The sequence below is a fragment of the Pundamilia nyererei genome, unplaced genomic scaffold (genome assembly GCF_000239375.1).
Source record: "Pundamilia nyererei isolate P.nyererei 1_Seehausen unplaced genomic scaffold, PunNye1.0 scaffold00063, whole genome shotgun sequence".
Classification (NCBI taxonomy): domain Eukaryota; kingdom Metazoa; phylum Chordata; class Actinopteri; order Cichliformes; family Cichlidae; genus Pundamilia; species Pundamilia nyererei.
The window spans coordinates 1,891,889-1,908,414 of NW_005187464.1; the positions used below are offsets into that span (position 1 = coordinate 1,891,889).

The 16,526-nt window shown below is 38.3% G+C and overlaps 1 protein-coding gene across 1 annotated transcript; it reads left to right on the forward strand.

The window, feature by feature from the left end:
* Window positions 1–1,979: 1,979 nt before the first annotated feature.
* Window positions 1,980–15,188, forward strand: nt5c2l1 (5'-nucleotidase, cytosolic II, like 1). Its single transcript, XM_005735303.1, has 18 exons — window positions 1,980–2,153; window positions 3,216–3,289; window positions 3,965–4,082; window positions 4,196–4,291; window positions 5,349–5,440; window positions 5,562–5,619; window positions 5,736–5,829; window positions 5,922–5,975; window positions 6,051–6,134; window positions 6,559–6,594; window positions 6,684–6,791; window positions 6,873–6,939; window positions 7,038–7,208; window positions 7,285–7,336; window positions 7,844–7,904; window positions 9,531–9,707; window positions 9,798–9,888; window positions 9,980–15,188. Exons 1-17 carry the CDS (start codon window positions 2,095–2,097, stop codon window positions 9,885–9,887), a joined length of 1,491 nt encoding a protein of 496 aa, XP_005735360.1. The 5' UTR covers window positions 1,980–2,094; the 3' UTR covers window position 9,888; window positions 9,980–15,188.
* The last annotated feature ends 1,338 nt before the right edge of the window (window positions 15,189–16,526 follow it).

The following is a 16,526-nucleotide window of genomic DNA, read 5'->3' on the forward strand; positions in this document are numbered from 1 at the left end:
TTAGATTTATTAAAAAAAATGAAAATATGCTGTTAAATGTGCAGCTAGAATTAGTCACTGTATGTCAGACAGACAGGATATGAATGACGTTAATAAATATTTAGGATTAAACTGGTCATCAAGGACATAGCACAGAGGTGGGTTTTTTGTTTTTGTTTTTTTTTTTACTGATGAAGGACATTCACACTGCACCAAAATAACTGTGTAATACAAAAAACAAATAAATGACAGAAAAGTCATTTTATCTACTATAAAAACGTTTTTTCTTTTTTTCTTTTTCTTTCTTTACAATGGGTACGCAGTAAGATAAAAAACAAACAAACAAAAAATTAAATATAAAATAGGACATTTTCTGTCAATGAATAATTTATTTCTGTTTTCATACCTGAACTTTTTTTGTAATTTATAACATTTCTGTCAAACATTTTCTCACAGTTTATACCCGAACTTTCTTTCATTTACTACAACAGTATAGTATATGCCGTAGAAAAACTGAGCTGTGCTGTTGTAACTGCACTTCTTTTTCTTATGTTAAGATGTCTTAGGGATTCAGTGTGTAGTTAAATGTCTTTACACAGACAGAAAGGAGAGTTTCACTGGTCCAGCCCACTTATGATCAAAGTGGGCTGCATATGGCCCATGACCCATATTGTGAGTTTGACATTACTGACACGTTATAGATCTTTCACTCTTGTTTGATTATTAAAAAAATGATTTTAAAGTGATTTGTAGCAGCATTTTTTTCTATTTGCGTTTTCTTACTTTACTCTAAAACTTTAATATCAGACCTTAAAATATTGTTGTGTTTGCTCTTGTGCTTTTTGCTATAAGCTATGATTTTTAATTTCTCCTCAAATGTGGTAAATCAACCATAAATTACACAATAATATTTAACTCGTCTGAAACATGATGCATTTCTATAGTTGAAACTGCTCCACAGTCTTTTTCCATCCTGACCAGTTGTATCACTGGAGTGCCGTTTAAATACTGATGACGTTTTTCCACCTGTGTGACACTATATATAGAAAAAGAGGGTTGGTTATGTCATGGTGGTGTGTCATGCAGATAAGTCCCAGCCCAAAGGGACTTACAGTACAGCACATAGTGAAACAACCACAGTAAACAAACCACAAATGTACAAAACATGAGTTTTACAAATAATATTTGCTACAAAACAAACAAACAAAAAACAAACAAACTGCGAAGCTCAAGTTTGATGTAAGTTACTAAAAGGTGAAGAGATTTAAAAGCATACTTGAAAACTCATTTTCTTATTTTTTTTAAAGGGGCAATGCAGTTTAACATATATGGAGCATGAGACAGATGTGCAGCACATAGTATATAGCTGTTGCCTATTTCCAACACGTTTCCCTTGTTGGGCTTTTACATTCACAATGCATAAACAAAATGACAACATTCAATTACGTAAAAGCACCTGTGTGACACTATACATATGAAGTTAACAGTGTAAAAACGAAGAGAGGGAGACTGAAAGAGAAATGAAAATGATTTCCAATGTATGGGTGCTTGTATACAGTTTTTCTCTTCCTGGTGACCCTTAAGGCTGCTTTGTGCATAAATGTGAGGATGAGGATGTGTTTCTGGGTGAAATTGGACAGTATGTCTCCAAATTGTTGCTGTTACTTTGAGCGCATGCTGCTGATAACGCTTCTGCACATGAAACGCAAACCAAATGATTCATAAATCAAATATCAGAAATGTTTTGCTTTGATACATGCAGCGTGTACTTGAGCTGCTCGAGTCGCAGCGGGACTGACAGCCATCAGCAAAACTCCCATTAGTTACGCACACATGTAGCCTGTGCACATGTGTGTGCCTCTGATAACACAATCTACCCACTCCAAGCTGAAAGCTCCGCAGCACCATGGGTGTCAATGCAGGGGGGCGGCAGGCTGCGTGCGCGTGTCCCACGGCCGTTTACGTCATTAATGAGCACTTAGTCAAAAGGAGGGGTTTCAACATGTGCACAAAAACAGAGAAGACGCTCAGCGGCACGCCTACAAAGTTTTGGGTACATTTGAGAATTTAAATACCTCTTTGAAAAGAGGAGCTGCACATCAGCAGGTGTGGACCATGGAGGCAATGGACACAAGCATCTCCACCGAGGAGAAGAAGAGGCGCCTTGAACAAAAGTAAGTTCAACTGGGGTAATATTGCACACGAATATGTAAACTGCTGCTAATTGAAACACTTTTTAACCTAAAGATGAATTTCCACGATCAGAATTTCTAAGGTTTTACAATATATTTTTAAAAAAAAGAACACAAAAAGAAAAGAAAAGTCGTCAGTTTCAGCTCTTTCTTTGCATTTTTGCTGATCACAAGTTAATTACGTATTTATACATCACAAGAATACTGTTGCTCATATAATAAGTTAGACAATGAATTGCAAAAAATAAATGTAAAAATTCCACTGGTATATTTCCACAACTTCCAGTGCTTTCTGACATTCTGACCTATTTCTCTATTCTGAAAGTTTGCACTCTAACCTACACAACTATTTGAATCATCAGCTTATTCAGCTGCTTCCTGTCAGTAAGTGCTCCTGCATCAGAAACACTCCCTTGCTGACAGCTTTTATTTTCTGTGTGGAACTCAGGAGAAACACATTCACAGAACAAGAGCTTACAGATTAATTATTTACAGCAACTCTATATGTATGAACTGTCAGGAAAGGTTGAGACTGGGCCATCCTGGTGCTGCAGACAGGCCTCCCTGCTCTGTGTGGTTAAAAGGTGGCATCTGGGGGCAAATGATGTAGAAAATACATGACAGACAAAAATACGTCATGATTATTTTTAATATGTTGTTCAAAATACACCATGTTAAGTATTTGGCAGTCATTTCAAACATCTGTGATGACATTGGTTTTGATAACATCTTTAGCCTCCACCCAGCACCACCCTGACTTGAGGGACTTCAAGGGTAGGATAGGTTCAAACTAAGTATGGAAGTCTCTGAATTTCTTTGGTGGAAAAGAGAAATTAAATCATAGCTTCACACACTAAATGACTTCTGCCCCTTGAAGATTCATTTAATCCACATCTCAGGGCAGACCTGATGTCAAAAAGCCAAGACGCAAACTGAACCTTAGGAAACCCATTCTGATAAATGAAAACATCAAATTGACCATAGTGCATAAAAAATGAATTTCTATGACTGTCTGCCTTCAGCTGTGTTTCTGTTTGATCACAGGGTGTTTGTCAACAGAAGCCTGACGCTGGAAAATATTAAATGCTATGGCTTCGACATGGACTACACGCTAGCAAGTAAGTAAAAGCAAAAAAAAAAAAGTTTAATCATCTTTATTTATTCTATTTGATATTGAGTTATCTGTACTTCTCCTTGCTTTCTGAGGAACATCACTGTGTCTAGCACAGAGAGTCATGGGATTATTATTTACCTACAAATCCTTAAGTTTGCAGTGTTGTGATTATGTCAGCTATACAATGTTTACATTTGATACACTTGGCCAAGAACAGTACAGTTTATGTATAACTGTATAATAACGTCATTTTTACTTTTACTTTAACTTGATTGTTTAATTTATGTTTACTGCACACTTTTAAAAATTGCCACCTATTTATCTATAGTACAATATATAGAGTGTATAATGGTCTAGATACCAACAGGATACCATGTATCCTACCAATAAAGTCATTATTACTTAACAAAGGATAAAACCCTTCCCTGAGCAGAATGAAGTATAAGGTACTTAATCTATATTTGTTCATTTTTAAACTATATTTTGCTTATCATACTTTTTACAGCATGTGTATAAAATATTAAATCACCCTGAAGATGCTACATGTTGTCTTCATTCATAATTTTGAACTCTCTGTGCTGAATTCTTCATTTTAGTTTCTGACTTTCCGTTCAAACAAGCTGCACAACAGTGGATGATTGTGTATTCACGCTTTTGCTGTGTGCATTTCTGCTTGCAGCGTATACGTCTCCCGACTACGAGAGCTTGGGCTTTGAGCAGATACGAGACAGGATGGTGTCCATTGGATACCCTCATGAGATTCTGCGCTACAAGTACGACCCCAGCTTCCCCACTCGGTTAGTTCCAAGTCGATTTACGCCACAATGAAGTAGCCAATCAATTCTTCTTATATTTTTTTGTTTGTTCTTGTCTATTATTGATAAACCTTCTCCCCTTTTCTCCCCCTCAGTGGCTTAGTGGTTGACACTACATATGGGAACCTCCTGAAGGTGGACTCAAATGGAAATATATTAGTCTGCAGTCATGGCTTTCAGTTCCTCAAAGGGTAAAGTTGGAAACAAGTGAATACAGTAAAGAAAATGTTTGTATAATCTATCTTGTACTGTTTGGAATGATAGAGATCATCGAGGTGAGGACAGGCAGAGAGAAAGAGACAGAAACATAAAGACTAAAACCCAAGCAAGGCTGGGCCAGTTGGATTCAACACACACACACACACGCACACACACACGCACGCACGCACGCACACACACACACACACACACATATATATACATATATATATATATACATATATATATGTATATCTGATTAACTTATAAACTTTCAGCTTTAATTCAAAAATTACATTACATTAATTTTTATACACAGTCCCCTATTTTCTGTGACAGAGGGCTCCCTGACAGTTTCATAGCCAGGTGAGGTCCTGGTCCAAGTGCATAACTATATTTGAAACTCTCAACAGGAGGTACAAAGAGCTGTCAGTGCAAGTGAAGAAGGCCATCATCAGACTGAAAATCCCAAATAAACTTCAGGGAAGAAACGTAGCACTTGGTGACATCCATTCTTCTAGACTTTTAGACTTCAGACAGTTACTGACTGCAAAGGATTTTTATTGAAGTATTATAAGCAATTCTTATATATAAAGTAATTTTGGTTTGTTCAATTGCTGTTGAGCCTCTGAAAACGGGGGAATGTGTATGAACATGGCTGTAATTCCATAAACTTGTTTTAAAAAAAATCAAGTCAGCATAAAATTGTTAGATATAGACACAATGTCAACAAACAGTTATCAACATCAGCTGTCTCACTTGTGTAATTAAGTCCCACCTTTTTTTTGTTCTTATAAAAAAAGCAACATCAGGTTCAAAATTGAGTAGTTTTGTTTTGGCCTTTATATTGTCTCACTGAAATGGCTGTCAACTTCTTCTTTTTTGCTTGTAAATCGCAGCAGTCAGTACAAGCAAGTGAGTTCAAAGCTAAGAATTTACACAAACTAGATGTAAATTCACGCACGTTTGCAAAAATGTTTTTGTTTCTCTGCAGCCAGTCAGTGCATCTGGGTTGTTAACATTGATCCGTGTTATCATTTTGTGCCACAGTGAAGACATTCACAAATATTACCCGAACATGTTCATCCAGAGAGACGACACTGATCGCTTTTACATCCTGAACACTCTCTTCAATCTTTCAGGTATAAAATCCTGCACTCTGCTATACTTTGTGTAAATTTTGTTTAGCGTCTTTGCTTTTCTACAATTTTTCAAATTTTCCTATGCATTATAAACAATTTACGATTTATATGCACCCTGCAGAGACTTATCTCTATGCCTGCCTGGTTGACTTCTTTACTGGATGTACCAGATACACAAAGTAAGTCACATATTTTATCCATATTATATTAAACTATCATCCCACCAAGACTTGGAGAAATATTCACTGTTGAATAAACTCTTTGTCCCTTCCGTACCTGTGTTAAACTCTTCCAGCCTCCTGAAAGGTTTCCAGCACGGTGACTTGCTAATGTCGTACAGAAGCATGTTCCAGGATGTTCGAGATGCCGTGGACTACACTCATGATACAGTGAGTTCACAAAACCCGCCAAAGTACAACGTTAAACACAAAGAAAATGTGTGGACTTCTCAAAATTACAAAATGTTCAAACTGTTTTTTAGGGATCCTTGAAAGAATTAACTACCAAGAATTTGGAGAAATACGTTGTCAGAGATGTGAGTAAACTGAAAAGATTATCAGTCTGAGTTTATGTTAGCAGACTGAAACACTGAAAGTATAAATGTTTACAGCCAAACCTCCCTGTGCTCCTCACCCGGATCAAAGAGGTGGCCAAGGTTTTCCTCGCCACTAACAGTGACTACTACTACACCGAGGTGAGTGTGCCATGACTAAAACCTTCCAACTACAAAGGAAAATCAATGCCCCCATCGTCAGCTACACCTTGCTATTACTAGGTTGGACCCCTTTTTCCTTCAGAATTGCCTCAATTCTTTGTGGCATAGATTCAACAAGGCCCTTCCTCGGAGAACAAATTCTGAGTCTGAATGTTGAAGCCAAAAGTTTGAGATACTGTTTCCTTTATGGCTCAAAGCAGTCTGGCTTCTCTGGGTTCTGGCACAGCTAAATGCACTGAGTTGCTGCCATGTGATTGGTTGATTAGATATTTGCATTAACAAGCAGTTGAATAGGTAGACCTAATGAAGCGGCCTGTTAATGTTTATGAGATCATTGTAAATGATCATTCTGCCTTTTAAATCATTCTAACTGTATATTTTACACTTTACCTTCTTCATCAAGGTCATCATGACATACCTGCTGGAAAGTAATGTGAAGGTAAGGCATCTTCAACTGTGGTTGGACTTTCTGTCCTCTAAAGAGAATCATGAGAATGACTTTTTTTTTTTTTAATTTTTTCCTTCCAGCCTGGAAGCCCCAGAAAGAGCTGGCGCTCGTATTTCGACCTTGTCGTTGTGGACACCAAAAAGCCGCTGTTCTTTGCAGAGGGGACTGTGCTGAGACAAGTGGACACGGTGTGAAAGAGTGTTTGAAGAGTTGCATCACAATGTTGAGCATCAACAGTTTCCAGTAATCTGTTTCCTTTTTATACACAGAACACAGGAAAGCTTCGCATCGGGACATACACCGGTGACCTCCAGCATGGAACAGTCTACTCAGGAGGTGAGACAGCACTGAGTTTTCCTTCGACTATTTTGTCCTTATTAGTAAAGTTCAATTCTGTTCAGTTCAGCTGCTTAACTTGTGTTTTCTGGTTACAGGATCCTCAGACATTGTTTGTGATCTGCTGGGCGTCATAGGCAAGGACATCCTCTATGTCGGAGATCACATCTTTGGCGACATCCTGAAGTCTAAGAAGCGACAGGGCTGGAAGACTTTCCTGGTCGTTCCTGAGCTCACCAAAGAGCTGCAAGTGTGGGAGGAAAGGAAAAGTAAGAACAATGATCCACTCGTTGTGTGCTGTTTTACTGTGGTGTCATGGTTTTGATGCAATACTTGGTTTTTCAGATATCTTTGAGGAGCTCAAGTGTCTTGATCTCTACTTAGCTGAACTTAACAAGTGAGTCTATTTTTTGTTTCGGTATATTTCCTGTAGATATGTTTAGATTTGAAAGGCACTCAGATCTGCAGTTTTTAGATCGGTGAGCTTTACCATTACTATAATTTAAAATAGTTAAACCCAATGAAATAATCAATATGTTCTCATAAGGTGCAGGGTTCTATATGTGGCTAGCAGGTGGAGCACAAGCACCCACAAGCCCCAGTTTTGGGGGAAAAAAAATCCCATCTTGTGTCATGAATAGATGGGATAGACTAACATTTTATTCAGTAACCATATGTAAGGTTTTAAATGTTTTATTAATTCATGCATTTTTACTGGAAATTAAACAAGTTTGTTGATGTTTTGCAGCTCTTGAGATTCCAAACGAGAGAACTCTTCGCTGCGTATTTACTCACTAACACTAATGCTGATAAGACTTGCATTTGATTTTTCATTTCCTACATGTGACACAGTTAGATAAAGTGACATAGCACGTGTTCATTTTTGTATATGTGTCTTTTGAAGGCACCCAGACACCACCAGTCAAGAATATCGTGACATCGGTTCCATTCATATGAGAATGAAGGTGAGCTCTGCACACCACAACACAGTATTTTAAACATTTCCACACCTTAGTTGTGGATGCGCGTAAAGTTCAATGCATTCGTACAACTTACACTGTACCTTCAGCTGGTATTAGAAATGCTTTTTTGGATTCAAATTCTGCCTCATTCTCTGTATGTTGAAAGCTCAAAGTCCTGCATGGGAGCTAAATTATCACCACCATGAAAAAAATATGTCTCATATGTCCTGAGATATACCTGGAATACGTTTTATGTCATTTTAAATGCATAAATGCACTTCTAAAATTTACCACTACGATAGCAATGCTTCACTATTGTAGCAGAAGAAAACCCAAATGTGTCTGTGCAGCATAACTGTCGTTCAGCACCATTACAGTTCACTTCACCACTTTGACAGTGTTTCTATTCCTTCGCTCTACATATGGTTAAAACTACACTTTTTAAAGTATTGAGTAACTTTCCACAGTCACCGAGTTGCAGCACTAGTTGGCACAAGTCACCCATAGTGTTAAGGTTCACAGAATAAGTGTATTTTTCAATAGTAAATACAGGTGTTGGCATGTTAACAGCACGGAAGACATAAAATTGCCTTCGATGTTGAAATCATGTGCTGATTTGTATTTTATGGAAACTGTTCGGAGTCTGTTTACAATCCCCGATTACACTGACACGCCCAGTACCATAGACTGTATGAAAAAGATGGAACAGAGTCCACCAAAGGCTGTTCAAAAGTGGTAGCGAGGAGCAAAAGGTGAGTTTGGCTACAAAAAAACCTGAGGATGTAACTCATTCGTGTGTCATACTGAAGGGTACCCAATCTTTCCATAAACCAGACCATAATCAACTTTTCAGTATGACTTAAAACTTATAACCATGAGTGTTAACAATAAAAGTGTTTGCTGAGGTCATAAATCAAGTGAACAGGGAGTCATGTTACAATAGACTTTTATACATTCTGACTTGTAGCCAGCTGGTGGTGATGCCCCCTGCTGGCCTTTGGAAAAAATACAGGTTTAAGGCACCTCAAAATATGCTTTAGTTTTCAGACCCTGAGGTTGTGTCTAGCTTTCATATACAGTCTACTGCTAAAAGGACAGAATAAAAGAAAACAGTACAAAAAAGTTTATGGTTAAAATGAAGCTGTTTTTGAACAAGAAATCATCCCTGAATGAGCAAGAATGAACATGCTCCTGGAATGTGTCTCTCATGCCAGAGACTTGAACTGTACACTGACACATTTCCTCTGTGGAAATTTACCATCCATGGACACTCACGGTGCAACATGATTTCCAACACAACAGCAACTGCACTCTGCTATGAAAACTGTAGAAGGACAGTAACACTAATGACCGAGTAACAGATAATATCTGTGGTCTCCAAGACTGCAGGGAAACCTCTGCACGCTCCTGAGCGTAACACGAATCTCCTTAAAACAACACGTCAGAGGTAGATTATGACTTTTGACTCCCTCTGTCTATAAGAAGTCTATTCCCAAAAAAGTAAACTTTCTTAGAATTAAATTGGACTAAGCAGGAAGTCAGATTGGTATATTTTCACTCATCAACATTTAAAATGTTCGATGTGATGTGTGCCATTAAGCCACTGCATTGTTTATTTTATACTTGCAGTTGCTGACCTACAGGATGGACATGTCATATGGCCAGATGGGCAGCCTCCTGCGCAGCGGCTCCAGGCAGACGCTGTTCGCCAGCCAGCTCATGCGCTATGCAGATCTGTACTCTTCCTCCTGCCTGAATCTGATGCATTACCCCATCAATTACCTCTTCATGGCTCCTCCAGTCCTGGTCAGCCCTCCTCTTTGGTCAAACATCACAGAAAGGAGATGTTTGTCTCTTTCATCATTTATCCTGAGAGTCTTTTTTTTTCTCTCTCAGATGCCCCACGAGGTTGTTTCTGAGGCATCTCCAGACTTTGTGTCATCGCCGCTTACTCTCAACAGCTATCCTCTCACAAACAAAAACTGAGGTAACAGATCTTTATGATAACCTGTATTTCTTCTCTACATTTGTTCATGTTAAAAGGTTCACAAGTAGTTCATTTGTTTCTTCCATTGCAGTGACGGCAGAGTCAGACTCAGGGATGAAGAAGCTACAGAGTAATGTGCATCTTCTTGTCATTAACATTTCACACACTGAAGACGGCTGCTTGTACCCGTGCACACATGAAGGGTTTATTGTAAACCTAAGGTGCACACACTAGCACGAAATTAACTTACTGCTCCACATGCACGCTGACAGTTTAGGATTTCAAACAGAAACAGACTCAGTGTTTTTACTTCTAGTTTTAAAGGTTATGTAATGGTTTATTTTTTTTAAAAATGTTCAAAAAAAGGAGCTTTACTCCATAATCTGTTGAATTGGTTCAATAAAACATTCATAAAATCCGTTTTTATTGTTCTCAATGAAGTAAAGCTCCTAAATAAGCATATAAATCAGTTTTGTCTAAGAGAGATAAATAATATTCAGAATTTCTTTTGTAGTTGTTGCAATCACAGTTTTTAGATGTGATTTTTCACACAAAAATATAAGTATTATTATTTTAAAGCTCAGCAACAGATTGTCTAAACTAGGAAGCAAAATCTTAAAAATATAGCAATATAGCATACTTTAGGAAAAATAACGTGTAGTTAAAGATTTTACTTTCTGCATTAAAGTTTTTGTCCAGTGGGTGGCGCCTGATCACCTCTGCAGCCCACCTGAGGATTGATTCTTGTGTGGTTGAATGAGTTTATTTTTATACCCATAACAAACATATTGAATAGTTTTATCTCCTTGAACAAATATTTAATCTTCCAAAAAGCTCTCATCACTTTTATACCAGAAACATTTATCTCACAGCTGTTGCAGAAGCTCGTCTTGATCGTTAAACTTAAATAAGTTACATTTATTTTGAATACATGAAAGCAGAAGCAGATGTTAATATCAGGAGCCTCCATCTGGATATTCATTCATCATGGAGAGCACCAACATAAACAGATGTGATGCAATCCATGAGCAAACACCTAAACACACTCACAAATATGTGTGGCTCTGCAGGACACAGGGCACCTGGACATTTAGCATTTGTTCTCCTTCTGTATCTCAGGAACACACACGCACACACACACACTTTCTCTCCGTTGTTACTGTAGGATTTCCGCGCTCATGTGTGATTGTGGAGGAATTTTCTATCAGAGTGTCACGATGGTGAAAATGGTGAAATCCTTTACTGTCAGTGACGCTTCACTCTGGAGCCAAACTTCAGCTTCACAGTGATGTGCTGATCGTGTTATTTTATTTTATTTATTAACTACTTAGAGCATTAGTAAAGATGATGTGTGTGAAGAGATTAAACGTGAATCTAACTTAATCTAAAGTCATCATTGTTTTAAAAATATTTCAAACTTTCAGCTGCTTTAAGATTAACACAGATGAACTCTTTTGCGTTTTTTCGCTGCTTGCTTCAGATTGTTTTCAGATAAGCCACGAGAGGTAAATCCAATGCTCAGTTTTCAATCCCTCCTCCTCCTCCTTGTCAAAACAGGCACATAAACATTTCCTTGATGATTTCACTTCTTGTATCGGGGCTATTTTGGTTTATTTGGATTTCTGCCTGCCCATTGTCTGTTGGTCACCCGTGTTTATTGTTGCTGTTTCTTGAGTCATTGTGTTCGCTTTGTCCTGTTGTATTTTCTCACCTGCACAAATCAGCTGATCGCTTCTGTTTAATCTGCTTTTGAATGAATGCATTTTGTGAGAATAACCCACACTCGGCGTCCGCTGCTATTTGATGTTCAGTGAAACTAAAGCAGGCTCTGATGATCAGTTTGTCGCTGTGGTAAATTTTCATTTCATCATTAATCATTTATCACATCAGCATAACGAGCATTTTGTGATTGTGTCACATTCACTAGTTGCCTCTGCACTACAGCGCCTGTCCTTTGGATGGCATTAAACTGCCTCTCTGCAGCAGGGATGAATCTTTGAAGAGGGTTAAATGATGGGCACGGTCAGCACATCAGCAGAGAGCCTGTGCATCTTCATTTATCTCTCAGCAAAGAAAAGAGCCGAGAGAAACGACAAGTTTTGCTTTTCTTTTCAAATGTACCAGCTCCCATTTTTAATATGAAAATAAAGCATTGCTTCCTGTTTCAAATATTTTGAAAGTTGCTGAAATACAAAAGAGATTATATAAAATAGGAAACTTGTTCCCTGCCAAAAATACAATATCTTCCTTTTTAGACTTGTCCAAAAATCAGACTAACATACAAATCTACCCTACGCATCACACAATAGCCACCACACCGCTCTCTGATGGGAGAACTGTAAATCACAACTGTTTGTCTTTAAAATAATTTAGCGTCTGATCACTCCTTTAATAGCCTAACTGCTTAAACAGAGGAGGAAGAGGAGTGCCATCAGGATCCAAAATAGGGCCGTGACATTAATAGTTTCACACCAGCATTATTTTTGGCAAACAAAATTCACAGCAATGATTTTTATCATGATATTAAAGGAGAACTTGAAACACGAGTAGCCATAATACTGTTGGTGAAATCCATTAAAACACGTATATGTTCTGTGTTTTGGGGGGAAATGAATGTGACTCAAAATCCAAGTGCACAGACGTGGTGAAAGAGTCTGTGGTTATGAATTTCTAAAAGCATATAATGGGAACAATTATGCAAATATTTTACAATATATGCAACATGTGTATTACTGCCACAGTTTAGATGTATTTTATCATCAGTCAGGGTTAACATGGCACCCCGGCTGAACGATGACAGCATGTCTGCTCTCCAGAGAGCTCATCACACCGTCGAAGCATCCAGAACCTGCTGTTTGATTTAAACACAGTGGCTAATGTGCTTTTGGTTGGAGGCCTTTCTGAACTGTTTATTGCATTTATTAGAATGTGAAAAATGTCACCACACTGAATGGCTTTGCAAAGTGTGAAAATGCCAAAGAAATCGTTAATAATTGCAGTTATTTGCTTTGTTATGCAGCGAAAGCAGCATCACTGCACGAGAGGGAAAATGTATGGAATGCCAAAGTGGTTTTAGATCTGAGCCTACAAATAAGATACTATTGTTCACAACAAACTAAAAAAAAATCATATTTTATTTCTTGTTCATCATCTACTTTGCAAACGGAAGGTTCAGTGAATATAAACATTTAAAAATAAATTGTGCTTACTTACACTAAAACAAATGGAAAGTCTTGGAGGTGTAATTTGAAAGTTACTGGTGGTTTTTATTGCTCCGGCCCACTTACAGTCAAACTGGGCTGTATAAGGCCCATGAAGTCAGATGAGTTTGACCCCCTAATGTTTGCCATATGAATTTCAAACCTAATGATTTTCACTTTGTTGATCCTATGCCTTTGCTGGGTCATTGTTGGCACTTACAAACATTTTTCCTCACTGCGTGTGAAGCTCTGAGTGTTTTCCCCGTATTCCACTTGACTGGATAGTCTACACCAAGTGAAATTTAAACCCAAATATATACTTTTATTTTTTCCACGACACAATAACACCGATACGGTTCACACGTACTCACAATAGTTGATTATTTAAGGCAGGATTTCTGCCATCTTTCTAAACTTTCTAGTTTCCTCTCAAATTAAAAATGGAGTTCTGTAAGTTTTGCAAAATAAATAAATAAATAAATGTTTTTAATAAATGCAACACAATTTTGCAACAAGATCCAGAGCGAAAATCTGTTTGTGCATCAAAACTGTCGAAGCTGTAAGTGCACCCTGCTAAACCGTCCGTTTAAGGCCTGCAGGGATTTCAACGTTTAGGTACAAAAACTGACAATTTTCATGTTTTTTTTTTCCACCCTCTACTTTCTAGACTTTGTCACTGGAGTATAAAGGGCAATTTATATTTTTATGAGAATGCTGCATCTGCTGTGCAATCGTGTGGTTTCATTTAAACCCATCATTTTGCAAAAAAAATTAAAAACTGACAAAGATGTAAATTTAACTGACTTTATTTAGAGAGAGGGTGACAGAAGAACATGACAGCAGATTAATGAGAAAGGTTTCACAAACCTGTTAAATAAATTATTTAAAAGAAATACACATTTACTTGGTTTAAGATCAATTATATAAATGCATCACATAATTTAACTTGGTTTTTTTTCCCCTTTTCAAAAATGTACATTACCAAAAACTAAATCAAACACATTGCTCCAAAAATAAATGACAAACAAAACAAGCACAGCGTTTGCTCTGTAATTGAGTTCATGTAATCATTTAATTAGCTTCTCTTGCCTGGAGTTTAACCGTGCATTCTCTGATTGAGGTTTTAAGCTGCTCAAAAAGCACTGCTGACATGTTGGGTTTCACTGCAGGATACTTGCTGCTCTATGCAGTCAGATAGCTGCAGAAGCACCACCGTCCCCCATTCCACACATTCCAGGATTTCCCAGCAAGCATTGCAAGCAAGCCTAAACAAGTCACGTTCTTTACTCAGGAAGAATTTCACACAGTCAAGTGACTGAAGCCTGCTTTTGTTTTCCCTCTGGTGAGCAATCAGAAAGACCCACCTTTGCATCTGAAACACCTCTGTCACCGTTTAAAATGTATTATTACTATCATACGTTTTCTTTTTTGTCTTTTTTTTTTCCTTGTTCCTTTCTGGAGAGACCTAATGAGATTCTATAAACCAGCTTTACTACACAGTCACAGCAAACCTTCTTTTCACCTGAAACCTTTTACTGCAGCGGGGCAATCTGTGCCCCAAAATATGCTTCCTGTCTGTTTTTAATAATGCCTTGAGTCCTTCTCCAGCAGCTTGTAACAGCAACTGGACTGTGGTTAAACATTTCCACCCAGAAAGGTCCGCTGACAGTCATCAAAACAAACGTCTTTGCTCTCCTACTTCAGGGTTCAAACACGAGGCACACACGCACGCACACAGGAGCAGTGACACCTAATCTCGACACGGAAAGAGAAGGAAGAAAGAAAATAAAGGGAAGGCAAAAGGCAAGAGGGTGAGAGGGCCTTGCTCCCTACATTCCTCACAAACGTCCCCTCCCCCCATCGACCTGCTACCACCGAGGATGCTCAGAAAGAAAGAAACCCCCCACATACATTGACCTCCCACCCCTCCTCCTTTTCTTTTTCATCTGCTTATTTTACCCCAACATCCATGCTCACCATCTCATTGACAACAGAACACCATGAAGAAAAAAGGTAGAAGTCTGATAAGAAGAGAAAAACTTGATTGTTTAATCATTTTAACATAAATAAACTGCAGTGTCCGCTTTTACTTCAAATCCATCTACAGTTGTGTGTGTGGTTTTTTTTTTTAGTTAAATTCACACTTTGTTTGGCGCCTGATGGAAATATGTGATGATTTCCATCACAAGCTTGACCCCTCCTAAAAAAAGAAAAACCCAACTGTACCATATGTGTCTTCTTTACTTCATGTGCCTCATTTGTGAACCATTACCCAAAACTCTGGTCACAAGGACTTATGTCAGCCTAGAAAATGTGTGTAAACTCTGCTCTGTAAATACAGTACTAGGTAAACAGCTTAGGAGGCTTTCTGCCTCTACCTGCCATCAGACACTGGCTTTACTTCTACACAAGCTCGTCTGAAGCGAGCCCTTTAAGCACCGGTTTTAGTGTGAACTGAGGCCAAATGCTATGACAATACTATTGCACTGCTAGAATGGATGGTACAGTAGTGCAACATTGTCAAAGCAGCTGACCTCAGCATGTGTCAGCACGTGGACATGGGGTGGGGGGGTGGGGGGTGGGGGTTACAGCCATTCTTCACAGCCAAACTCCAATTACGCTTAAATAAGAAGCAAAGGTGTTATTTATAACAAAACAAGAAGGTGGGTGTTGAAATGCAAATTTACCTTTCTTCTTCCATGTGGCTGATAACGTCTGTCGAGTGTGGACTTAAGTCTACAGGTTTCCGTGCAGCAGGAGACACAGTTGCATCACATTTAAGCACACCCGGGGAAAAAAAAAAAAAAAAAAATCTCTCCACACGCAGGTTAAGAGTTAAGGCAGTAAAGGGAGGTTTGAGTGTCTGTTTCATCAGCCAATGCCCTTTTAATATTGCACTGCTCATCTCAGTGTCCAGTAGTGCAACAGAAAAAGGGCAGTGGACAACAACATGGACACAATCAGCCTCCACTGCACATACTGACTCAACTACCCACCTTGTTTTCTCAGCCCTGCAACAAACAGTCGCTTAAATCACACAAATGAATTAAAACACACACACACACACACACACACACACACACACACACACACACAGTTGGATCAGAAAAAAAAAAAAAAAAAAAGAGGGAAAAAAAAGTAAAGTTAGTTTGCAAACTAACTAAATTAAACCGGAAACAAATTGTTACTTCTGCACAAAGTCATGGGTTTAGCTCAAAAAAAGTTCAGCCCAAAAAAAGTTCAGCCCTGCAAGCGTGCATGTCCTGGAAACAAAAGTTAGGATGTCACAGATTAACAGTATAGCTTTTCAGCTGAGGAGTTAAATGAACTTCCCAAATTAAACAGCATTGGTTACTCTCACCCTGGGAGAATGGGAATTTCCCAGCATGTGGGCCCATACTATTCTCTCCAGTGAATGACATGCATTCTAATTTTGGT

Coding starts and splice junctions, on each gene's coding strand:
- nt5c2l1 (XM_005735303.1), top strand. CDS start 2,095: ATGGAGGCAATGGACACAAGCATCTCCACCGAGGAGAAGAAGAGGCGC. Junction 2,154..3,215: donor AAGAGGCGCCTTGAACAAAA/GTAAGTTCAACT, acceptor GTTTGATCACAG/GGTGTTTGTCAACAGAAGCC. Junction 5,620..5,735: donor GGATGTACCAGATACACAAA/GTAAGTCACATA, acceptor AAACTCTTCCAG/CCTCCTGAAAGGTTTCCAGC.